This window comes from Aythya marila, assembly GCF_965140915.1.
Source record: "Aythya marila genome assembly, chromosome: 21".
In the NCBI taxonomy this organism is placed as follows: domain Eukaryota; kingdom Metazoa; phylum Chordata; class Aves; order Anseriformes; family Anatidae; genus Aythya; species Aythya marila.
This window is the reverse complement of record NC_139062.1, coordinates 6,855,693-6,879,018: the sequence shown is the minus strand read 5'-3', so window position 1 is coordinate 6,879,018 and position 23,326 is coordinate 6,855,693. Positions and strand designations below refer to the sequence as shown.

General features: G+C 45.1%; 1 protein-coding gene across 5 annotated transcripts in view; it reads right to left on the bottom strand.

Moving 5' to 3' along the window:
- Window positions 1-7,585: 7,585 nt before the first annotated feature.
- The window catches only part of UBR4 (ubiquitin protein ligase E3 component n-recognin 4), a 78,068-nt gene continuing 62,327 nt past the window's right edge, over window positions 7,586-23,326 (bottom strand). For all 5 annotated transcript variants that reach the window (XM_082777073.1, XM_082777074.1, XM_082777075.1 and 2 more), the window contains 16 exons: window positions 22,511-22,598; window positions 21,984-22,111; window positions 21,405-21,512; window positions 21,088-21,207; window positions 20,152-20,342; window positions 19,650-19,823; window positions 19,035-19,134; window positions 18,363-18,581; window positions 17,981-18,094; window positions 17,530-17,672; window positions 17,097-17,222; window positions 16,052-16,246; window positions 13,962-14,186; window positions 10,139-10,229; window positions 9,426-9,588; window positions 7,586-8,737 (listed from right to left, as the gene is read on the bottom strand). In XM_082777073.1, coding sequence (XP_082633199.1) covers window positions 8,673-8,737; window positions 9,426-9,588; window positions 10,139-10,229; window positions 13,962-14,186; window positions 16,052-16,246; window positions 17,097-17,222; window positions 17,530-17,672; window positions 17,981-18,094; window positions 18,363-18,581; window positions 19,035-19,134; window positions 19,650-19,823; window positions 20,152-20,342; window positions 21,088-21,207; window positions 21,405-21,512; window positions 21,984-22,111; window positions 22,511-22,598 — 2,250 coding nt within the window. In that variant the 3' untranslated portion in view covers window positions 7,586-8,672. The remainder of the gene's footprint in view (window positions 8,738-9,425; window positions 9,589-10,138; window positions 10,230-13,961; window positions 14,187-16,051; window positions 16,247-17,096; window positions 17,223-17,529; window positions 17,673-17,980; window positions 18,095-18,362; window positions 18,582-19,034; window positions 19,135-19,649; window positions 19,824-20,151; window positions 20,343-21,087; window positions 21,208-21,404; window positions 21,513-21,983; window positions 22,112-22,510; window positions 22,599-23,326) is intronic.

Sequence of the window (23,326 nt, the reverse complement as noted above, 5' to 3'; positions counted from 1 at the left end):
CCCAGGGCTTTCCCAGGACTGAAGCGGGTCCTAGGGCTGTGCGGCTGGGGAGCCCAGAGCAATGCACCTGTAGCTTGCATCACTCTGTGGGTTTTGCCACAACACCTTATTAATGGCAAGAATGTCCTCGGGTGCAGATACTGAGGTTACTGTTAGGAGCAGCAGTCCAGCAAGAACAGATTTGGCCATTTACCCCAGATCTGGGTAATCCTCCAGAATTTAGTGGTGACCCCTTGTGTTGCCTTGAGCATCCTTTGGTGCTGCACCACACCCTCTGCCGTGCTGAACAACGCACAATTTTAATTTATTTTTTCTTTCCTTAAGGAAGCAGGAAAACCTCAGAGAGTGAGTTCAGATGGGAAGTCACTACCAAAGCTCGCTAATCAACAAGCCCCTCCACCAAGCCTAATTGGCTTTGCACCACACCCGGGGTAAGGTCACTGCCAGCAGTCATTGCAGTGAGTGAGCCTCTGGCATCCCTCAGCAGCCCCTCCCAAGGACACACGGATTTCCCCACCACCCCAAATCAATGACACCAGCAACAATTAACAAGGATTAGGGCTCTTCGGGGAAAGGGAATGCTTTGTTCCGTGAAGCGTTGCTCACCTGTGGTCCGGTGCCATGTCAAAAGCTGAGAGCATGGGATACTGGAGCGGTGATTGGTGTCTTCCTATTTGGAAAGGTAGGAAAAGTGATGGGAAATGGTGCAACTTCTGAACACAGAAACCATCCCATGGCAGCACCCATTAAATCGTGGTGACTGCAGCTAGCCATGCTAAGAATGATGCTCCCCACTTATTTTCATTCTCAGCACAAAGGCAACATTTGCTTCAGCCTGAAGTGGGCTGGGGGGGGGAGACGTTGGGCTGGGAGAAGTGGGCTGGATTTGTCATCATCTTGCACCTGCAGAGGCCTGGTTTTTACATTCCCTTGGAGCAGGCGAAAGGTTCATGGCGCTGGGGGAGCAGTGTGGTACCCAAGGCTGGGCTGGAGCTGGCACCTGCCCCAATGTTTTAATGCATGGTAGTGTCCTTTGCGTGCAAACCTCAGCAACTATTTCAGGGCTGCTTTGTGCATCTGCTTAGTGGACCCGTACTCATTTTTTCGGTGCTTCATTAGCCTGGAAGACACCAACCCAAGGGATTTGTCAGCTGAGCCCTGGTGCCTGGGAACATCCTTGCCCAGGGCTTTCTGTATCATGCAAAAACTCAACGGCTGCGCATCACCCCCGAAAAACTCAGTGGCTGCTGTTCCCATGGCATCATCCCAGGTCTTTGCTTTCTTTGGGTTTTCCTTAACGGCCACATCTGCTGGTCGGAGCCCAGGTATATAAAGTGGTGATTTGCATGACCCAGGCTTTTTTTTTTATAAGAATTGACAGAATTTTTACAGGCATCTTTCCAGGATGGGTATTTAACAAAGAGGATGCTGTACCTTATGGCCCTGCCAGCCACTGGGGGCAGACTGCAGAAAAAAGCTTCTTTGAGGGCATAATAATCATATATAACACAGACTTTGGAAAATAATAGTAAAAAGCAATGCTAAAGGGGGTTATAAGAGACAGGACCATGTGGAAAGCCCCATTGGGGAGCACCTTGCACTCTGAACACGGAAAATATTTGGGATGGGAGCTACCATTGCTCATGCAGAAGAGCTGCTAGAAGCTGCCACAAGCAGCAGCGTGCTCCTTCTTGCCTTCTGAGGAGCTCTCTCCTCCCCAAACTTGCCTTTTCTAAGCTTTTCATCCCCCTCTATTTTCTACCTATTCCATTAGCACCATGTGAAATGCAAACAGCTGAGCTGAAACCCAGCACCTTCTCCCATTACAGCTCTGTTCCTTGGCCAGACACCTTTTTCAGGGGTAAAAAAAAAATCTCAATTTGCCACATTTGGTTTTCCTTTACATGCCAGCACTGCAAAGAAGAATGCAGCTGCACGGAAAGTCTGCCAGGAGCTCACTCCGACTCTTCCAAGTTTGCTAAATCTGCCCTCCAAGCACCGCTCACTGGTGCAGAAGACAGAGCTGGGCTGAGCGCCTCCAGCACCGGACCCATCCCCATCCCCTCTGCCAGATCTGGCCCCTGCTGAATCTCTGGCGTCTGCAGGCAGTGGTGGTGTTGCATCCAGCCTTTTTCACCAACACTGATTCCTGAAGGATGTGTGGAAGGGGCACCACTGACTGTGCACGTTTCTGTGATCTCCTGCGCGCCCAAGATTTTCCCAAAATTGTTGCCCCAGACGGAAGGACACGCTCCCTGCATCACCTCCCACCCCAATCGTGCCCTGTGCTGGTGAGCCGGTGTTCCTGCCGGGATGTTTTCCATCCCAGTGATGCCAATGCTTCCCTTCTGCATGGAGATGAGATCAATATTTTGGAAACAAATCTTCTGCACCGGGTTCGACCTGAATTGAGGGTGAATTAAGGGGACAGGGATTCAGACGCAGATAGAGTTGCTTTGGGGAGAGCATCCGCCAGCCGGAGTGGTTGAGACACGTCATGGGATGGCCTTGGAGACCGTGGCAATGTTCACGGCTTCCTCAGTAACCAAATATTTGCATCTGTATTGAGTAGGGCAGCAAATATGCCCCGATAAGCCTGTACAGGCCACTGCAGGTGTGCTTTAGCTCACACTAATTGCTTTGGCAGTTTATCAAGGATAATTGCAGGATGCTGCAGCATTAGTTTTGCGTGCGCCCAAATCCCTGCTTTCAATCCCATCAGTGCTAAGCTCCCAGGGGTGCTGTGCTGGCTAACCCAGGCACAAAACCACGCTGGGTGATTCTGTCCCTGTCTGGTCATTTCTCCTTTGCCTCCCCTCACTTTGCACCGAGCGGAGCAGAGCACGCGTGGCCATCCCACACCATTCAGGTGCAGCTTCAGCTACCTCTCGAAGACTTTTTCACCCGCTCAGCACCTTCATTCCTTGTGCTGTGGGATTTCAGCCCGGTACGTGCCCAGGATGGAGAAGAGCTGATGGCAGCACAAAGATGCTGGAGCTGCTCTGTGCTCACTGACGTGGGTGCCATGTGCCGCCAGCTCTCCTCTCCCTACAAACCTGCACCGAGCTCAGGCACTTGCTGGCATCCCCCTGAAGGGCACAGCAGAAGAGCTCGTGGTGCTTCCCTGCTTCCATGCAGCTGGAGGACCCACAGGCAGCAGAGGAGCTCTGTACACCGCCAAGTCAAAATTTCCCATCCAAAACACAGCAATAACTCCTGGGATGGCCAAAGGCCAGCTGGAGGCGTCGACGAGCGACTGGGAGCAACCACTGGGAGATAACCCAGCCAGCACTGGCCTGCACTGGTTTGCTGCTCCCCTAGCACTGGGCACTTTTTGGCTCCCTGCTCCGCTCCATGGCTGGTTCCCAGGGCTGAGGGGCTGCTCTGTGCTGCCCAGCCTTGAACCCGCTGCCCGGCCTCGTGCATCACCGGGGCTGACTCAGCTCGCTGGAGCCACTCTCCCCGAGGGTTTCCCAATGTCCCGGGGTGGAGCGCCCTGACAGACGCCTGCCTGCTCGTCAGTGAGTGCCAGCCCGTGGATGTCTTTCCTCTGTGCTGGCCGCCTCAGTCACCGAGCTCGTTAAGGCAGAACTGCTGACAGCGGGCAAAGTGCGGACCGAGGGATGAGAAATGCGAATGACCTGGAGATGGGGAGCCGTGCCTTTAATGTCCGATTTCATCATTAGCAAATAGTTGTTTTTTTTGTCATCAAATAGTAGGAATAATTAAAGGATGGAGCCGAGCTGTATGTGTCTGTTCATTAAAAGGATTAAAAAAACAGCCTGGCAGAAGCTCCCTTTTGGTACCACCGCCAACACAGTGGCTGATCAGAGCCACCCGTTAGGGGCTGGAGCCCTGATTCTATCAGACCGGCACACGCGGGCACTGATTTCAGTTCTCCCTGCTCCCCAAGGCTGTGATTCCTCCACCCTCAAGGCCAGGAACCCAGCTCCTGAGCTGAAGCCCAAATCCCACGTAGGGAGAGGCAAACTTCCACAGCCCCCAACATCCCCTGGCTGAAGCATTTTCCCAGTCAAAGCCTTTCTGTTATTCCTCCCCCCCTCCTTCAGCACAAGCTGTTTGCCCAAATGCTGCTGCAAGGGGGGTTCCCGTGCTGCTCACCGCCCTGCCAGGGCTGCAGTTCGGTTTCCCAGCCCGTGATTAAGAGAATTGCTCTGAAATCTCATCAGGGCGGTGGATGAGTGGAGCAGGTGGCATTCCCACCCCCTGGACCTCGCACAGTGCCCAGTGTCCCCAAAACACCACCAAAAAAGCCATTCTCTTCTACGAAAAAGCTTGAAAATACCTGCCCCAGGGCCCTGCTTGCCCACATCCCATGCAGACACCAGGGTGCTTCCCCACTGCCCTTAGTCCTGTCCTTGCTGTGTGTTGGAGCCCCGTTAGAAGCACCGTGGCTACAGCCGGTAGCACAAGTGCGACGCAGCAGCGCAGGAGGAGTTGTGGGACAGGGACAGAGGCAGGGGCTTGGAGCCAACCTACAGTGAAGCACCTTTGTTTTTAACATTTTACAGCTTGCACCTTTCTTTTGCTTTCTCCTCCAAGCCTTGCTGGAGTGCTGCCTGCTTTTATGCTGCCTCAAAAGTGAAACGCTTTCTGATTTCTATAAAGGCAAAGGAGCTTGCAACGGGCCGTAGAGGCAATAAATCGGGAGCTGTAGGGAGCCCTATCACCACTGCCAAAAAATAAAAATAAAAAAAAACCTCTGGGGGTGGGGATTTAGCCTTTTTCTTCTCCCCCTTGGAAAGCAGGAAGGGGTCAACCACCCCTGGCTGTTGCATCTTCACCTCTGAGGGGGCGCAGCCCTGAAGTGCTTTCACCTCAAAACCTCTTGAGCATCTTTCCAGAAAGTTTACAGAAAGGTGGAAATTCTGGAAAAGATGTGAATTTCTTCATGCACAAACTGTGCCGTTTGCTGCAGGGGTTTTGCTCACCACATTGCAGAAACGCTTCTTGCATCATGTGAGGAGTCGGGAAAGGTCGCGGAGACCCGGTGAGCTCCTGCCGGGGGGAAACTGAGGCAGGGAGGAGCCCGGTGCAGAAACACCTTGAGCAGTGTCTCAGCACTGCCCCAGCAGAAACTGAGCCACAACAGGGGAAAGCGGCAGGGATTTGGTAGGAAAGGGAGCTTTCAGTGCCATAATACACATGGTAACACTCCCCAGAATTTGGACAGCAAGCTTCTTACTCTAAATTTCTGCAGTGGTGCCCAAGAGCCCAACACTTACGTGGTGAGGCTCTACCATGATCTTCCCAAAGGCAAAATCAGAGCGTCCTGCCTGAAAAACAAGCTGTGGGGACGCGTGCCTGGGGAGATAAATCACTTCTCCATCGGAAAAACTCTGGGGAATCTCCCGCAGTGTCCAGGCGCTGCCACTCACAGGGTGTTTATGCTCAGCAGTCGTAACCCCGTGGCTGGTTCAAAAACACATCCAGGCAATTGTGGCGAGACAAAGAGGAGAGGAACTCAGCTCTAGACCTGCTTGGGAGTGTTGGTACCAATGCAGAGGAGAGGGGGATGAAGGCTTCCTGACCCCATAGGGCAGCCCAGGGACAGAGCATCCACTGTGCCTACCCACAGGGAGGGATAAAACCATGTCAGCAGTGGCAGCTAATTAATTCAGGCTGGCAGGGGCCTTTGCACCCACTGCTGGCTCAAAATTAATTAATAAACAACCACACAGGTTTGACCCAGCATGAACAGGCACCACAATCATTTCTGGTTGTCTTGGGGAAGCTCTAACCCACAAAGCCAGATGTGGAGCAATCACAGAGGTCACAGCCTTTCGGGCATCTAAGGATGGTTCCCAAAATATCGTTCAAATAAACTATCTGGGGGAGAGAGGTCGATGTGAATGTCCAGCTAGTGGTTTGGTTCATCAACCTGAGCCACTCGTACCTGTTTTGAGGCAATTCTCCCCCTCCCAATCCCCTTGCTCCTCTTAATTTAAGGAAAACACTTCCCAAAAATCTTTGCTGACATCCCAGGCTGACCAATTCCCACCCACCCTGCTGGGGGTTTTGCAGCCTGGAGTGCATTGCCTTTGTGCAGTGCTGCAAACAATTCTAAAAAAAAAAAAAAAAACCTGCCTCAGCTGAAGCTTTCTATAGCCTTTCTCAGCTCTTGCCCCTCTCTAGCTTTTCTGGGGTCGCTACTGTTTGTCCTCAGTCCCTCCCAGGCTATTCTGCTATCTTTTATCTGCTATCACGCTGCTTCCACCTTCTTTTCATACCAGGCTTCCCCATCAGTCAGCCCTCTCATGCTTGAGGCCCTTGATGCAACGACTTCATTTTCCAAAATACATCTCTGGACCTTTGCAAAACCCTCCAGAATGGTTTGAGTTGTTTATTGCACTTTGACTTGTATCGATAAGGAGACAGTTTATGATCTCCTTTCAAAGTCCTGCTTTTTTTGCACTTGTATAAATGTCAGGCAAGAAATGGTCACCGTGTTCTGCTCCAGGTAAGCTTAAGGAGCTGCTGACACAATTGCACTGGGGGAGAAATATTTTGCTCGTACATACTTTACCAGTTCCTGCAATGGCAGAGGATGTTTTCAAAGACCTGTGCCACCACAAATGGAGTTACACCAGGATTTGCATCAGCAGAAGCCTGAGCTCTGTTGAAGTTACCTTGTTAGTGTGGGAAGACAGCACACGAGGCATTTCTCACATCCTCCTTTGGTTCAGTGAAGCAACAGCTGTGAAGCAAAAACCTGAAACACTGAGGCTGTGTTGAAGAGGAAAAGGTATTTCTCCATTTCTACCTTTCTGTAGGCAGCAAAGCGGCTTGGCATTCCTCCCTCCCCAGCTTCTGAGATATCCCATTAGTAGTTCCTGTCCTGAGTTTAACCAGTCTTACACAGTCTTACCCAAATAACAAAGTCAAAACACGTTAGGGTTTCAGTCTTGCACCCGAACTCTCCCTATGATAAAAAGTTGCTTTCATGTTACCTATTTACTGCTGCTTTCAGAAATTACACTGACTTGAAAGGTCCTTCACTTGAAAGGGAATTTCAGTATTGTTCAAGCTACTGTACACTGGTATTGGTAAGCACAATCTGCACATCCACCCGTCAGCTATGCTACAGCTGCTTGTTTGGAGAGAAGACTGTTAGGTTTGACTTTGCAGTGCTTTTAAAAACAAAGGGAGTTTTTCTCTTTTATGTGGTGCAAGGGATACACCGCACACTGGTTGAAAGTTTAATATTGCCATATTAAAGAGAAACCAACTACACACATCAGTCCCCCTCCTGTATCTCCATAAAGCAGGACAGATTTACCCAGCTGACAAGACACGAACCCAAACTCCTTGAGGTAACTTGCTATTCAGTGTTCCTCCCCAGAATCACATCCAACTGCCAGGAGGGAAATAAGCACCCACAGAGGCGAGGAGAGCCTACAACCATCTGCTAATCGTCAAATCACAATACGTGCTCAACACTAACCAAAGGCATCAAATAGGTTGCCGAATTATCCAGCCTCTAAAATAATTATTATTTATGGGGCACTGCATGATGGGACTGCGTTAGGATTGCAGAAATTCAAGTTCAAACAGAGACGAGGAAGACAGGGAAAGCTTTATTAGATTCCAGCTTAACCACGTGTCAGCTGGGTTACAGGACAGCAGAGGTAATGGTGAAGGTAGGTTACCAGCACGCACAACTCAGTGAGAAAAGGCAAGGCTGTACTCAAAACAGGTACTTGGCTTCAAGTCAGGGCATGCACACCAAAACGCAAGCTTTTACTAGCGAAAGAGCGAGTGGCCAGCTCAAGAAGTGCGCAGTGTCTATTTTCCATGCATTCTTCAAAGCTGAAAATTTTACCAGATAAAAAACAGATCTGATGTGAGTAGCATCCCTCTGCGAGGTAACATCACCATCAGTATGTTACAAGAAGCATGCTTTGAATACAGCCTTGGTGAGAATAAAGTCAGGAAAGAGCCCGTGATATGCAGCATGCCTTGGAGAGGGGTAACACGAAGTGCCAGGGGAGGTGACTGCAGCTGGCACGGCTCCCCTCACCCAGGTGAGGAAGGGGTGGAAGGATTCACTGTCCTTGCAATCCACGAGTCTCTAAGGCTCATGTCCCACAATGGGAAACCTGCTCTGCATGTACAATCAGTAAACACAGTGCCAGTCTGCTGCTTTGTTCACTACAAGTCCTTTGTTTCCTGTGTCTCCTTGTCCAGACTATGGGCCATAAAGAGCAACAGCTCTGAGCCCTGAAAGAAGGAGCTCTGAAAGAAAAGATGGGAAAGAATTTGGCATTTAAGCTACTGCATGGTTAAAATACTAGTCAAACCCATCTTACCCATTTGTTTGATTTATTTAACTTCAAAGAGGTGCACACTAAAGCATTAAGATTTACTGGTATGTATTCCTCTGTACAAGTTTTTTCAACCAGCTCAAATAGACAAAGCTTTACAGACAGAAGCAGTGAAACAGAAGATAAAACGAATCTAAATTCCAAATCACTCCAGGAAGAAAAACTGTAGAAAATATTAATAATAATTAAAAAAAGCAAACAAACAAAACAAAAACCCAATAAACTGCAGCACTCCTCAGGGAAGGGACAGGCTGCACAAGGAGGAACACAAAGGGATGGAAGGCAAGCTAGTGTAGTCTCTGCCCAACGCTTCTCTGTGCTGGTGGCTCAGGGGATGGAGTTCAAAAGATCCTTGAGGAAGCTGTCAGGGTCACTGATTTCTGATAAGAGCCCTTTAAACAAAAGACAATACAGAACAGTTAGCTCCACAAAGCAGTTTCTCCTGCCGACATTATGGATTTGTGCTAGGGTGTATGTATAGTAAGTTAATAATGACAGCTGCAGTGTTATTTTAAGTATGGAGCAGATGAAGATAAACCCTTGCTGAATGCATGTGCAGCAGGGACCGAGGTGTATACATTAAATCCATACTTGCTCTTGTGGAACAGAGCTACTACACAGACCCTGCTAGCTCCATACATTGGACAATGAGAGACTGGCCCAAGGCACTGGAACTCTTAAGAGAAGAGCAGACTCTCTGTAAGTGAATTTTCAGCAGCTCCTGGGGATAAATAAAATCCCTACAGCAGAAACTCGCACTGCACTGAATGGCTGCCTCATCTGTTTACCAGCCTCTAAATCGCATATACCCCAAAACACCTTTAAGCTGTGATGTAAGTAGTTATGTTTAACAAAGCAGGGGGAGGACCTGCGGGATCAGGTGAGAGAAATTTTCCTGTCTGGGGATGCTCAAGTGTGCCTCTCATCTGTTTGTGAAATAGCTGAGGCAGTAGCTGGAGTGCCAAGGTCTCCTCCTCTCTCTGCCTCACACAAACAAACTGCCGCCGCCGTGTCAGGAATGCTGCTGTCTCAAGTCACGAGTTGCATAAGGCAGCCTATAAAAGGGAAAGCAAAGCTTACCAGCCACATCCAAAAACTCGGAAAATGTTTCAACTGGCATGAACTCCTCCTGGAAGGTCTTTAGGGCCTTGTCTGCAGCTTCGTGTATTGGCATGTCATTGTGTCGTATGAATTCAGCAAGAGAGTAGGACCAGCCTCCCTCTGTGTTACTGGTAGGCACCTTCTGTAAGGGGGCAAACGGGACCAGTTAGTGCAAATCAGTCCAAAGAAGAACTCCAAACTCTGTTGCCTTCTCCTGACGCCCTTGGACTTAAGTCCCCTGCCTCTTGTAAATAAGCCACATAAAAGAGTTACCCCACAAATGACTTTTTAACCTTTTCGTACAGAGTGCAGAAAAGGTTGCAGGCATTTTCTCACCCTAATTATTTACCCTCATTGGAAGCTACAAGCTTCTGTTTGCTAGCGGCGATGCCCCCATCTCTTTCCTCACCCAAGTGTTTCCCCAGCGCAGTCCTGAACATCCTTTTGGAAAATAAGCAAGTACACGTACAGGAGGAGAGCTGCACACTGGAAAAGTTTCTCAGTTCTTCAGATACCAAATTTCTAGAGTGCAATAAGCACAGACAGCCTCTTGTAGCCCTTCTGTTCACACAGGCAGGCCAAGTTTACGAGGATCTTGGATAAAGGGGTTTCACACCCTGCCTTCTAACTCAAATGCATTAAGTTCCTCAGGTTAGAAAGCAGTTACAGCTGAACCTTAATGTTTTTCTTACCTTGAACATGTTGTAGATGAGATCTACAAGGGCCCAGAAGAGAAGGCCAGAGCGGTACGTTGCATATTCCTTCACTGCCTTATCTGTCATTCTAGGAAGATAATGAAATCAATCTTTGAGTTAATCACTTTACTCATATGCTTTGGTGAACGATTTGATGAATAGCACGAAAGCTGAAACGGCCAAAACGCCTATCGATAATACGCATGGGGAATGGCTTTCAGTAAGCTCTGTTATGTGGTCTTGGACATGAAACAAACATTGGGCATCCTCGATTTCTGTACACTGATTCCTGTGGCTAGGAAATTGCTTTACAAGCTGTACCTACTGTAACCAAACCAGGTGAGCCAATAAAAGGAAGAAAACAAGCAAAGAAGCAAAAGGACTGCTAAGACTACATAGGAATTCAACAGCAAAGCTCTTTTTCCAACAAAGACAGAAAAAGAATGTACATCTGTTTGCTCCTTGGTTGTGGCATAGCAGATTCCCCCAAAATTAACTAAATCCAGGTCTTCGACATAGTCTGTAGTAATGACAGAGAACGTATTTTTGTTTCTATTTCATGGAATTGTTTCTGAAAGACTCTGAGGGAACTATCTCACCCTGGCCCAAAAAAAAGGAGCCTTGATGAAATGTAGGAATTTTTATTTAATACCTGCTTGTAATCAACAAGATTTCTATGGCCATGAAAGGACTTCTGCCTTTGGACTTTCAGCATCCGGCTGCAAAAATGCTATAAAAGGTGTAGAGATGTCTTGGGATAACAGCTCCCAAAGTTTAAAGGATTAATCACCAACAGGTTGAGGCAAGGCTGAACCTCCCTGCCAGCAACTCTAATGGGTTTGGAATTTTCTTGCATGCGTTTCTCAGGTACAGCTGCCTCTGTCACAAGATACTTCCTGCTCGCCACTTAAAAGCTTTGAAAAAAAGCTTTTTTAAACGTATCTAGAACCAGTCCAGCTGCCACTGACAGAAGTCAGCAGGACAAAAGGGTATCATCTGACCACCAGCTGCAATCTGACACAAGTTGGTTTGTGTTTTTTTTTTTTGTGTGTGTGTGTGTGATATGAACATCTTGCTGCTCTTATTTTAAGAGGTTATGTCTGTGTGACTACACGATCTTTCTTTCCCTTGGAACAGACAGCTTGGTAGGTGGCAGTCTGCTTGGGCAGCCAGGCTTAATTATTTAAAGGAAAACCAATTAGTAAAGGTGACTAAATTTGCACGGGAAGAACAGCAACTTAGAGGGAGGCTAATTCTACACTCCCAAGTACTGCAAGAGAGAATTTCTTTTTATGTGACTGCTTTTGGTATAATTGGAGTCTGCTCCTTTAATTGAAAACTAAAAGGCCCTTGTGGGTTAAGTCTGGGTAGCTACCTTCTGGAACATCTACTTCACAAATAGCTGCTGCGTTTTCATTAATGTAAGCTGGTTCAGGCTCATCAGCTATGCATGGATTTCCAGCAGAAAGTTAGATATTAACACTTTGGGAGCCTCATTTCTTTCATGAATATTTTACAAAGGTCTCAGTCAGGAGCACAGGAAAAAAAATATCAAAGAATATTCTCCCCTCAAACCCCACATGAAAGCTATGCTGCAAAGTGTCTACCGGATTTTTCTAGGTAGAATTCTTGGTTCAGTAATAACAAGCGGGTAATTAGCCATTCGACTCATTTCTTTGGCATTTGTAAACTGTATTTAACAAAAAAAAAGGATAAACCCAGAACTCCCATCCACCCTGGTAACCTCGTCTTTGGGTTTAAATTCAAAGAGTTTCTAAAACATGGAAGCTGCTGTGTGTCTCTCCCTTTGGTCCTGCAGACAAACTGCAATAGCTGTAGCTGCTGGCAGAGACAGGAGATGGTTTAAGTTCTCTGAGGGACAGGGGAGGCAGTGCTGGATAACGAGCCAACAGCTATGAGAGCCTTCTGAGGTGGGTTGCAGCAATTATTTACTTTCATCCCTATTCGGGGAGATACATGCCCTGGGGTACAAACTGTCAGAATTTATGAGTCTCACATTTTTGGTTAGATTCTCCCCACTTCTGTCTTATATTTTGTAACACAGAAAGGATACTGAGCAGCTGAATAGAACACCTAACAGGGCATGGGCAGTATTTGTTGCCTTAATTTAACACAGGGGAATGCATAGCATTGCCTGCATCTTCATTAATAAGACTTACACGCCCATTTTAGGAGCAGGAGGTGATCCTCAGCTGCTTTTAGATGCACTGATAGTTGCTATAGCAACTTCCCTCCATCTCTGCCAGCAAAGGTGGCAGTGAGTCCTTGCATTTCTTCAACCTTCAGTCTGCACCACTCCAATGTACTCGGAATGGTGGCATTCCCAGAGAACACCCCTGTACTGCTTCTAACATGGAATGCTAATTTTAATCTTTTGTATGCAGACATTACTCTGATGTTACAGACACCAGCTTCCTCTCTGCCTCAGCCTGTGGAGCCAAGGTACTGGCACTTATCCGCAGAGAACTTCACCGTCCATCACCCTCCTCCTGATTTTCCACAAGAATAAATAAAACAAGACCTTGGAAATCAGAATTGCCATATTTCTATTTGAGAGGTATTATCAGTGGAAGGCTTTGTGCTCTCTTAGTCTGCAGGGATTAAAGAAAGCCCTTGAATAAACCTTGACATAATTCCTGAGAACTATTTCTGAGTATTCTCCCCTGAAATTCCAGAGATCAGAGGGCTAGCTGGAAGTTTCTTGTTGTAGCCATTTCAATGTTTTTGTTACGTCTTTACCTAGAGATAAGTTTGGAAAGAAAAATCATTAACTGAGGATTTTCAAAAACACCAAACATCCATAGCAATCCCACACAGGAGCTTTGCTTCACCAGCCTCTTCTGCAGGCCACATGAAAGGCTGCACTCCCTTGTTTCTGAGCAAGCAGCCCTCCAAGATACTATCTCCTGTGCCTGTCACACCTCCTCTCCCAAAACTCAGGCAGCAGTGGCGTAAATGAGAGACACAAACACAGAACAGGCTGAGCCTGAACAGCAGAAACTAACACAGAAAACGGTACTATAGCCCCTTTAAGTGAAAGGAAGCTCTTCTGATGCCTCTAATAGCATTGATGCATGCTGTGTTTTATGTAACTACAATGTAATTACTTTATCAAATGCATAATTAATGTCATCAGAATAAGAATACCCTTTAAGATGACTTAGAATAATAAGGAATTTATTCTTAATTATGACAGCTATTTAAAATCATCTTTTCAGAAACTAGAATTCCCTTTCCTTCTCTGGAAATACTTTCTTTGTCAGGCAGGCACAGCCATTTATTCTCGCACTTCTCAAGTGCATGACAGCTGCTATTGATTTCTTTTTCTTTTTTTTTTTTATTTCTTGAGAGCAATGGTATTTGATTTCTATTTCTATTTTAGGAAGCTGTTGCAGTGATCACAAAGAAAACAGAAACAGCCTCTTCAGTCAGGCAAGCGCAGAGCATGCTAACAGCTCTGAAAGAGCACACAACAGCAGCTCTACTTACAACAACTTACTGGAAGTGGGGAAGAATCAGCATCTTGGTCTTCATCTTAACTTCTAGCTATGCACCTAGGAAAAGCACTGCCTTCACCAATCGACTGACAGATCTACTCCAAAAATCAACTAAACTGAATGCTCCTCCCATAACTGCAACACTGAGCACAAAACTACTCAGAAAGGGTTAATATCTGCTGTTCTAAAATATGCTCACTCCTTTCCTCAGCTCCCCATAGCTTCCTGTGTGAGGCTGTGGCTACTGTGACAGTAACACGAGCAAGCTGGCAGCTGCGGATCAGCAGTAGGTGGTGGCTGACCTGCTGGCTCCCCCTGGTGACACCACTCTCGTGTGGGAGGTAACGAGGAGTCGCTTGAGGATCTCCACTCGCATGGCTTTCCACTTCTCCGGGGGCAAGATGTGCAGCGCCAGCACGGTGTAGTAATGCGGCCCGTCCACCTCGTAGGCACTCTCCACCCACTTCTCCTTGGGATGCTCCATGAAGCTCTGGAGGTTTTTCTCCTCCCTCGAGGTTGCTCGAGTTCTGAAACACAAGAACTTTTATCAGTTTTCTTGGCTCTTGTATGTTATTTGCAACTCCTCAGGAGCTTTGGGGTACTGCATTTAAGCAGCTCTACACAGGAAAAAACACCTCTAGCTTTGCACTGCCAGATTTTTCCCAAATTCATCCACTGATTGAGAGTTTGCTCACAACAAGGCATGCAAGTCTAGCACACTCACTTTTCCATGGAGCTGCCTATCGTACTAGAGAGGCTTCTAGGCCAGCTGGCACTGCCCCACTAGAGGGCAATCCCGTTGTGAAGTTATTTTTCCTTTTGTTAGGGGACAAAGAGTCAGGCCAGCCATTCCGTGTGTTCAGGTTGTACCATTGCCTGGCTGATGCTAAGCATGTGACTGCAGCTCCTGCAGCCAAGGCTTGAGGATCAATTCATGGAATTCCATCTACTGCAAAAGCAGTCGAGGAGACACAGGCCAATTTCAAAAACAAAGAAAATAACATATTTACTGTAAGCTTTTATATTTTAAATATCTGTATCTATATTTATTTCCTGTCTCCTGGTTCACTTTCCTCAGGAGTCAGGATGACCCAGAGCTGACTGTCAACTCTTGCAAAGATGTAGAGCCGTTTATCACAGTCTATTGCTCTACTTCATCAGGAAGAGTCTGCCAACCAGGTAGGTCTCTCGATTTTTAAGTTACATATGTTCTCCCTATCAGGAGGTATAAATCAGTATCACTAACAGATAAAGCTGTGTCTGGGTGTTAGTATTTCGTGAAATTTTCATTTGCTACATCATGCAGCTGGTAGCCAACCAGTAGTTCTTATCTTCTACATTTAGTATCAAACACATCTTTAGAAAATAAAAAAAAAAAGTGATGTTTGGAAACTACATAATGCATTTTTATACAACTGCCACACAGCGGGTTCTCTGGTCCCACTAAGCAGACTTACAAGATGAAAAGAATAGTTTCATTTATTTGTCTCTCAAGGGACTCAGAAAACAATAGGAGAGGAATCTGGCGATAGATATTAAGAACAATAGCCAAACTGTATTAGAGCCAAAATGTTGATTAGTTCCAGGCGGCAAAGAGAGCTGAGATTTTGTTGCACTCCGTTTGGAATGACCTTGGTTTAAGAGGCATTTATTTTAACATTTATACCCTCAATATAATTAATATTACTTTCCAGTATCTAACTACAAAAATAAAAGGCATTATATTTTTGCCTGAGATGCTGTACTATCAGAACCAGCTCATTAACCAGAATTAGGTGTCTAATTTATACACTTAGATACTACACTTTGTATAAATACGATATTACTGAAACACTTCAGCAGAAGTGTTTGTATGCTGCTGTTTACTGGTAAAAAGAAATTTAATCTTAAGATTGTCTTGACATTTTGACAAACCTGAGTGCTACAAGAGAATTCCAGTACATTAAAACCAGAACCCAAACCAATCAAGTTATTTTCATGTCAGACAAAAATGATACCAAGGTTATTTTCAGCTGAAAATTTCTTCTTCATATTGTTTCTTCACTGTTTGCTCCACAAAAAGCTAAGCTGGCAGCGTTTCTTTAATCTAATAACACTGCTACTCACTGCATAGGTGGTAATTATATCTAGAATGGAAAGAGAAGCTAAGTCCCGGTTGCTTTTACTCAGTTGATTTCCTGTTATCCAGCATGTTTACAAGCTGCAATGCTTTACTCTGAATAATGTAAACCTGTTACAGTCTGCTTAATATGTGTAATTTGCTTCCCTCTGAAACTCGTGTGATTTCCCACCTTTTTTACCACACACACGTACAAAGCACAGGCCGCTTCCCTTTATAGTCTTTTCCAAAACTAAGAGTAGAAGGAAGAGGTTGCTACTAAAAGATACTGACGTGTTGAGGACATAGAGCACCGTGTGGATTATGTACGGAATGAGGTGTATGTTGCTCTCCCTTCCTCCTCCTCCAGTATCTACGCTGAATGATTGCTCCATTGCAAACCGGAGAAATAACAGTTTAATGTCATGGACATTGAGCTGGTAGGTGGGTTCCCGCTGCCCTGTGCATTCTTGGAGGTACGTGTTGTGTCTGAAAAACAGCAAAAAAGTGTTATTTTATTAAAAACCTTTTACAAACTCTAACAAGTTTCTTCTTCCACATTGCAAATAAGTCAGAACACAGAATCTGATCAGTATCTTATAGCACAGATTTAAAGAACAAAACAGAATACAAAAATGCACACACTGCTGCCTTTGATTAACCTCCCCAAAGGGAGTCTGACAAAAAAGAAACCTTACTCTGGCAAATCTCATTCCATCTGCATATCTAGCAAAGTTAATTCCATCTGCGTATATACACACATTGATATTATTTTCCCACGTCCATGGCTTGGAATACAACTCCTTGGCAGAAATGCATTCGAGATATTACTACTCCTAATTTCTAACACGACTGTACAAGTTCTACACAAAGTGATCCAGAACATGGACAACAGGATGAACAATCTCGTTGTGCTCTACGTAAATGGTCAGGTTATTGTAACTCATTAACATCAAGAGGTTTAGAAAGCTACAGAAAGTAATCTGTTGGTGTCAGATACGTTTCTTCTGTAAAACAGGGGTCACTGGGTTGCAAATGAATTAACACTCCTAAAGATGCACACGGCATGTATGCAGGAGTGACATGGGGCTTGAGAGGTAATGAATTTATCAGGTCATGCATCAATACAAAGCCAAGAAACAGAAAGGCACCTATTCTTTTTTAGGAGATGCTCTCTAGCTTGGATCCCTTAATGGTATAGCTTGAAATGACTCAGGGTTGCTAAGATTTAGCTGCCATCTTTGATTTGATGGTTTGAAATTTATGTGCCTCTGTGGTAACCTAACATCTCACCTAACCCAAATACAAAACAGTTTGAGAAGTACTGACTTCTACTCACCGTGCTAAGCAAGTAGCAAAAGCAGACTCTGGTACATGAGGTCCCCAGACTGGCAGGAGCCCATTACACTTGGTGTTGGCATTTTGTAGGGCTGCACTCTCCCACTCTTCACGGCCACGAGCAAGTCTGCATTAAGAAAGCAAGCCATACCCAGGCAAGTCATTAGTACACAAGCTTTTTTTCTAGGAAACTATCTAAAGCTTGGCAATTTCACAGCTCCTTGAAGCTATGAACTTCAGTTTTAAGTGCTCAGTATTGATTTCAATTTGACACATTAAAGCAGACCACAACAGAGAAGCCCGTGGCTGTCTGCAGGCTACATAGGGACCAAGTCATAGGCAAACCCATCCTGAGCTAGAAGTCCAGGTGCCATGCTCACAAGACACCTTGGAAAGTAACAATCACCACTATCCTGCTGGTGATCAGAACGTACCGTACAGCCGCGAGGTGACAGTCGTAATGGACAATGTTGAAATGAGAGACTGTGCTGTACCCCTGTTGTTTTCGGGGCTTGTTCTCAAACTCTTCTAGTGCAACACGTTTGGTGAAAGTATAAATACCTAGGACCTTTGTAGCCTGCAATGACACAACAGATATGTTAGAGACTGTTCACATCTGTAACAGTTCATACTTTGTGCCATTTTGACACTGCAAAGTATTTCATCTATCTCAGTCCCTATCTCAAAATTACATTGAGTAATTTTTTTCCAGTTTTCAATGGAACCACACTTCCATGTCCCACCCACTTCTACAGTCATTGATTCCAAGAACCAAACCTAGGATTTCTTGACCTCCCAGAGCAAATACACCAAGACTTGCGTAACTGGACACTAGCAAGTTCCCACAGGTTGGTGAGAGGGCTTTGCAAATTTATCACACTCTACCTGAAACTTGTATCCTTCCCGGCAGATGCAGCAAGTCAGACCTGGTTCTTCTATAAGTTCTTCCATCTGTTTAAGCAGTGCAGTCTTGGTCACTACCTGACCCTTCTCATTTGTCTGAAAAAGAAAACAACTCAAGCAAGTTAAAAATACAATAATGAATAGCATCATCCTCACCACTGTAATAGGAATGCCCAACCCATTTCCCGGCCTTCTACTAGCAACTATATTTACTCTCCCAGCAGCACCAGGCAAACTGTACGTTTGAGCTCCACAATATTTGTCAATAAATCATTTTACACAATTCCCTGTGTGTCAGTTTTAGCTGGACAGAAATAAAAGATCAATAGATTAATAGCCTGCTGTCAGCACAAACAGACATTACCGTCATTCCCAGAGTGCCCAGGGCCTTCTGTCTCATTGCCATGGCCATACGCTTCTTCTCTGCACGTGTCTCCTTCCGGGCAGCATCGATTTTCTTATTCACCTCTGGATGTTCCCTTAGTGCCTCCAGAAGATTCTCTGCTAACGTCCCAATCCCTTCATCACTAGACACCTGCTCCAGCTTGTGCAGATTGGTAATGGAGTCTGTACCTATTAGCACCTAGCAGAGATTGAAACACAGCACCTTCTTCAGAAAAAGGGCACACAACACATTAACTCTTCCCTCTGATCCCAGCCACCACAAACAAACAGAAGCACTGATCTAGAACAATTTGTGCCAATGACAGCCTCTTCATTTCTTCTTTAATGCTTCTACAATTCATGCCTTGGGCCTTAAAACTGCATACAAGACTGGGACAACTTGCCTCTACACCAGCCATTACTAAGACACTGGATAGACAGCATTCTTAAAATAGCCCTCAGGCCCTGAGAAGCCTATCAATACTACACAGCTCACAGTCTTAAATTACCTGAAGCTGCTGAGCCTCTCCAAGTCCAACAAAAACAGCATAGAATCAACTTTCAGAGAAACATCTGCTTAGCTACAACCACAAAAAGCAGCGTACCAAGCCAGCCAAGCCATGCTCAGCTTTCAAGATGGCTTTCCCCTTACCTGCGTAGCAGGGTGCTGCGTGGCGAGTCCTCGGAGCAGGCGCAGGATAAAAGGAAGTGCAGGTCGAGATAAGAATTTCTTCCATATGTCTGCATCCAAACTGCACAGAAAACAAGAGTTAGCAGCTGAAGGGCAGTCACCCATTTTGAGAAGGCCCTTGGCCACATAGCTTGCAGAGCATAGGCTGCAGGCAACACAAGCACCCTTCCCCATGTCCCTCCTCCATTAATTAATGAAATGAAATTCACACTCCCACTTCTATGCTGTGCATGCTATCAGGCAGCGTGTCAACTCATAGCCTTGGGATTTGTTTTGTTTGTGAGCTGGCCATCAATAGCAAAAGCTCTGTTCTGGTGTCACAGGTAAGGAACAGGCAGAAAATACATGCATCATAATATCCAAGACACCAGCTTAGATGGACAACAAGTGGGATGATTACAGGCTTTTTAGCTTATCCCCACTGTTCCACTGGACCCTTTGCATCACAGCTGTGCAAAGTCTAAATGCTGCTGAATGTGGACTTGTTAACAGCTTTCTCAGAAGACTGTTTCATTTGGCGATGAAATGAGCGAAGGGTGTTCACGATCACCACACACATTAAGTAATGACTCTTACTTCTTTGCACTGGGAATGTGCTTTTTCATGTAGTCAAGGGCATTCTGTGTAATCCCTTTCTGAAGGATGAGATCTTTCAGCTGATGGCCGTTGCTGTTGTTTTTTATTCCTGCTGCTATTTTACAGAAGCAGTCTAAGAAAACTTTATCATCTCCACTGTGCTCCTCATCATACCTGAAAAGGGAGGACAAATGGTGACTTGGAGGCTCTCCAAAAATCTGTAATTCTCATTACATTATCATTGAATACACATACACGCTCCAGTTCAGACTCAGAAAACCTATTCAGACCCGTCATCTCAGAATGTACTTTAAAGGCCTATTATCCAAGCAACATGCTCACACATTTTTTTCCAAAATGGATTAGAAATGAAATAGGAAATTAAGCTTATGTACCAGGAATCTCTGAAGCTTTGTGTTACACTGAAGTAAGCCTCAATGAGAAAAACCAGGCTTATCAATATATCTGATTTCAAACTTTTAGTCAAAATCTGACAACATACTTATCGAAGTTGCAGTAGGGCTTAAATCGATCAACCAGAATCTGCATTTTCTCCATTTCTCCAAAGGACAGGTAAGGGATGATGCGTAATAGGCCTTGCAAGACGCTCAGATTGGAACGGACAAAAGTGCTGTTAATTTGATCGAGCAACATTACCAGCTGGTCTTTGTCACCAGTAAGGAGGAGGTTACCCTGCAATGGAAGAAGAGCATGACTTATATTCAGGAATAGATCTACACCCTTCAAGAAAACCCTCACTCTCTAGTAGCTGGTAGACTCCAGTCTTGGAAGGATTAAAGCTCTAGACCCTGATAAGACAGCCTGATTAAAAAAAAAAAAAAAAAAAAAAAAGCTATCCTCATTCCCAGATTCCTTCGGGAATGGCTATAAAACTCCTCTAGCTGATACCTGACTTCTTCAGCCTACTATTAAAGCATTTTCCAGTCAAAAACGTCTAATAATCCCAGCCCAAAGGAGGTCAGATTCCTGTAAGCCCATAATTTCAAAAGATGAGCAAGAAACTCTTTTCATTCTCAGTGTACTCAGGATGTAGTTCTTACTCAATTAGCTGGAAAAACAACCCTGTTTTCAGTAAGTATAAAGACACTCAAAAACAAAGCAGTGCAGTGCCTTTTCCTGCCTCTCACTGCCCTGTGGCCCAAAGTATCAGGGGAGGGATCCAAGCAATGCTTACTAACCTCCACCTGGACTATGCAAGCATCATCCAAAATAAGTCTTGCAGTGTTTTTGATTCAGGGCACTCCTCTTGCCCTACCTTCAAGGCCTGCTAAGACACGCCAGCAAGCATAATAAGGCTTAGACTCCCATTTAGCACACCTCTACAGCTCCTGAAGCTCAGCATCATTGTAATAAGGTGCTTGCAAGCCTTGAATCCCAGTCAACATTTCCATTTGCGCATCGAGCCCCAGGCACTCACCTTGTCCTCACTCAGAGGTTCTGCATTGGATTCATCCAGTATAATCTCCATTATGCTAAGCACTTGTTCTGCCACAGCCGCTCCTCCGCTGTCCTTGCTTTCTTGCTCAGCCACCAGAGCCTGGAGAAGACAGCAGCAGTTTATTGTAACACACATTTCCACTTACTTCCAGGTAATGAATTGCTAACACATTATTTGCAACGCCAGTCCAGCAATATTTAAGTTCCCTTGTAGTTGTCATAAATAAACACGACATTCAGAGGTAAATTCACTGGATTCCATACAGAACAATTCATGGAAGTCCATGTTGTCCTTACCAAGTTAAGAGTTCCCAGCATGACATTCAAAGTGTTCATCTCCAGCTTGACCAACTGTTGACGATTTATTTTCACCTTCACACAGTAACTAAACAGTTTTAACAGCACCTACAAAACACAGAGAATGCATTCTTTATGGTACCTTCAAAATGAGTACCAGGATTTTGCTGAAACTAAAAGCATCTGACAATGTAGCCAGTTTCTAGACTTCTGGGTAAAATACAAGCCAGACTATTACACCAGTATTAGTATTAGACTGTATTAGTATTAGTATTAGTCTATTACACAGTATTAGACAGCTCTGGCTTTCAAGAAAGGCCAAGGCAGAAAACAACAACTCTAGCAAGGTAGGATTTAGCCTTATCAATTTCTACACACTTCAAAGTCTTTGCAAAGAATTGTTAACCAAAAGGAACACGAGAAGAAAAGGAGTTTCTCAGTTCCTAGTACATTAGTAAATCTGCTCCAACACTTAATCTGCAACACAAGGCAGACAACTAAAAGTAGAAACTTCACTGATGCTTGTGGAATTTACTATCACATATCTCCTGACCCCAGAGAACAGAAACTGAGACTCACAGTTAAGAGGTGCCGGCCTTGTTTGAAGTCCTTAATTCCAGTCAGCCTGTTGAGCATACACTCTAAGCCTCCACACTGGGCCATGACACCTGCCATCTTGTAAACTTCTTCCTCATCCTCCTCTTCATCTATGGGACAGACAGATCATGAAGAAAGGAAGCTGTCACAGTTTGGCAAGCTCATGCAGTCCATAGGGAATAAAGCAGCAAGGCAAAAATGGAGAGTATAGTAGGGCACATTTAACAGCAGTTCAAGTTATATCAACTGTCGAATTTGAAAAGAATTATGAGCAGGAACATGAAGGAGAGACAGGCAGAACAGTCATGTGCCATGCAAGTGTTCAAATTTAAAGTACAGACTTAAAGAATTGTTAAAATCCTTCTCCACTCTAGGTGAAGCAGGTAAATGTAGCAAAAGAAACATCAATCAACTTTAAGCCTGCTGCTGTAAGGATAATAGTATCATTGCTCTGCAGCAAACTTCAGATTTCAAATCTAATCCCAGCTTTCAGGAGACAAGTGCATTACCAGTAGTGGAGTCGAGAGACTCAATGAATTCCTCAGTTGCATCTCCTAGTAAACCTCGCATGCGGTAAATGATCCTCATTGGTTCCCCCTGCAAGAAAGGAGAGCATTATATTAACTATGCTTCTGTGGACACACATTTACAAGTCCTTTACAGCAACAGACACTTGACCACAGTGTTTGGACTGCAGATGATAACATGGAGAAAACTTCGACTCCCTCATCATTCTTGTCTCACTGAAATGAATTAAAAACAAACAGTCAAGCCATCACCTGCAAAAACCTCAATAAATCATCTATTGGTCTGTCCAGCTTTTCCTGGCATTGCCAGTTAGATGGACAGTCTGGTAACAATCAGACTCTTCCTCCATATATCTCCTCCAATAGTTATCTCCTCCTTTAGCAGCAGTGAAAGATGTAGCCAAGCAAATCATGTATTCAGCTCTAGAGAAACTGCTTTTCACAGCAACTTTTTCCTCCAAAGGTACTCCACAACATACCTGGAAAATACAGGGGGTGGGCACAGCCCAGTAAATGAAGCAAGAGAGGCTAATTGGATGACTGCTTTCAAATAGATTAAATCTGCAGTGATGGAAAATAGAAGAGGAGGAGTAAAAGCCAATTTAATGAGCTTTCAGTAAGACAGTATATTAACTACAATGATACAGCCAAACCCACCAAAGGGCCAGCTGTGCTTTTACCCTGGGAAAGTGCTAATTTTCCAGATGCATTTCAAGCTGGAAATATGGACTGCATATCACTGAACTTTCCATATTAATCCATAGGTCTGAATAAAAAGCAGAAAAGAAAAATCCCAGA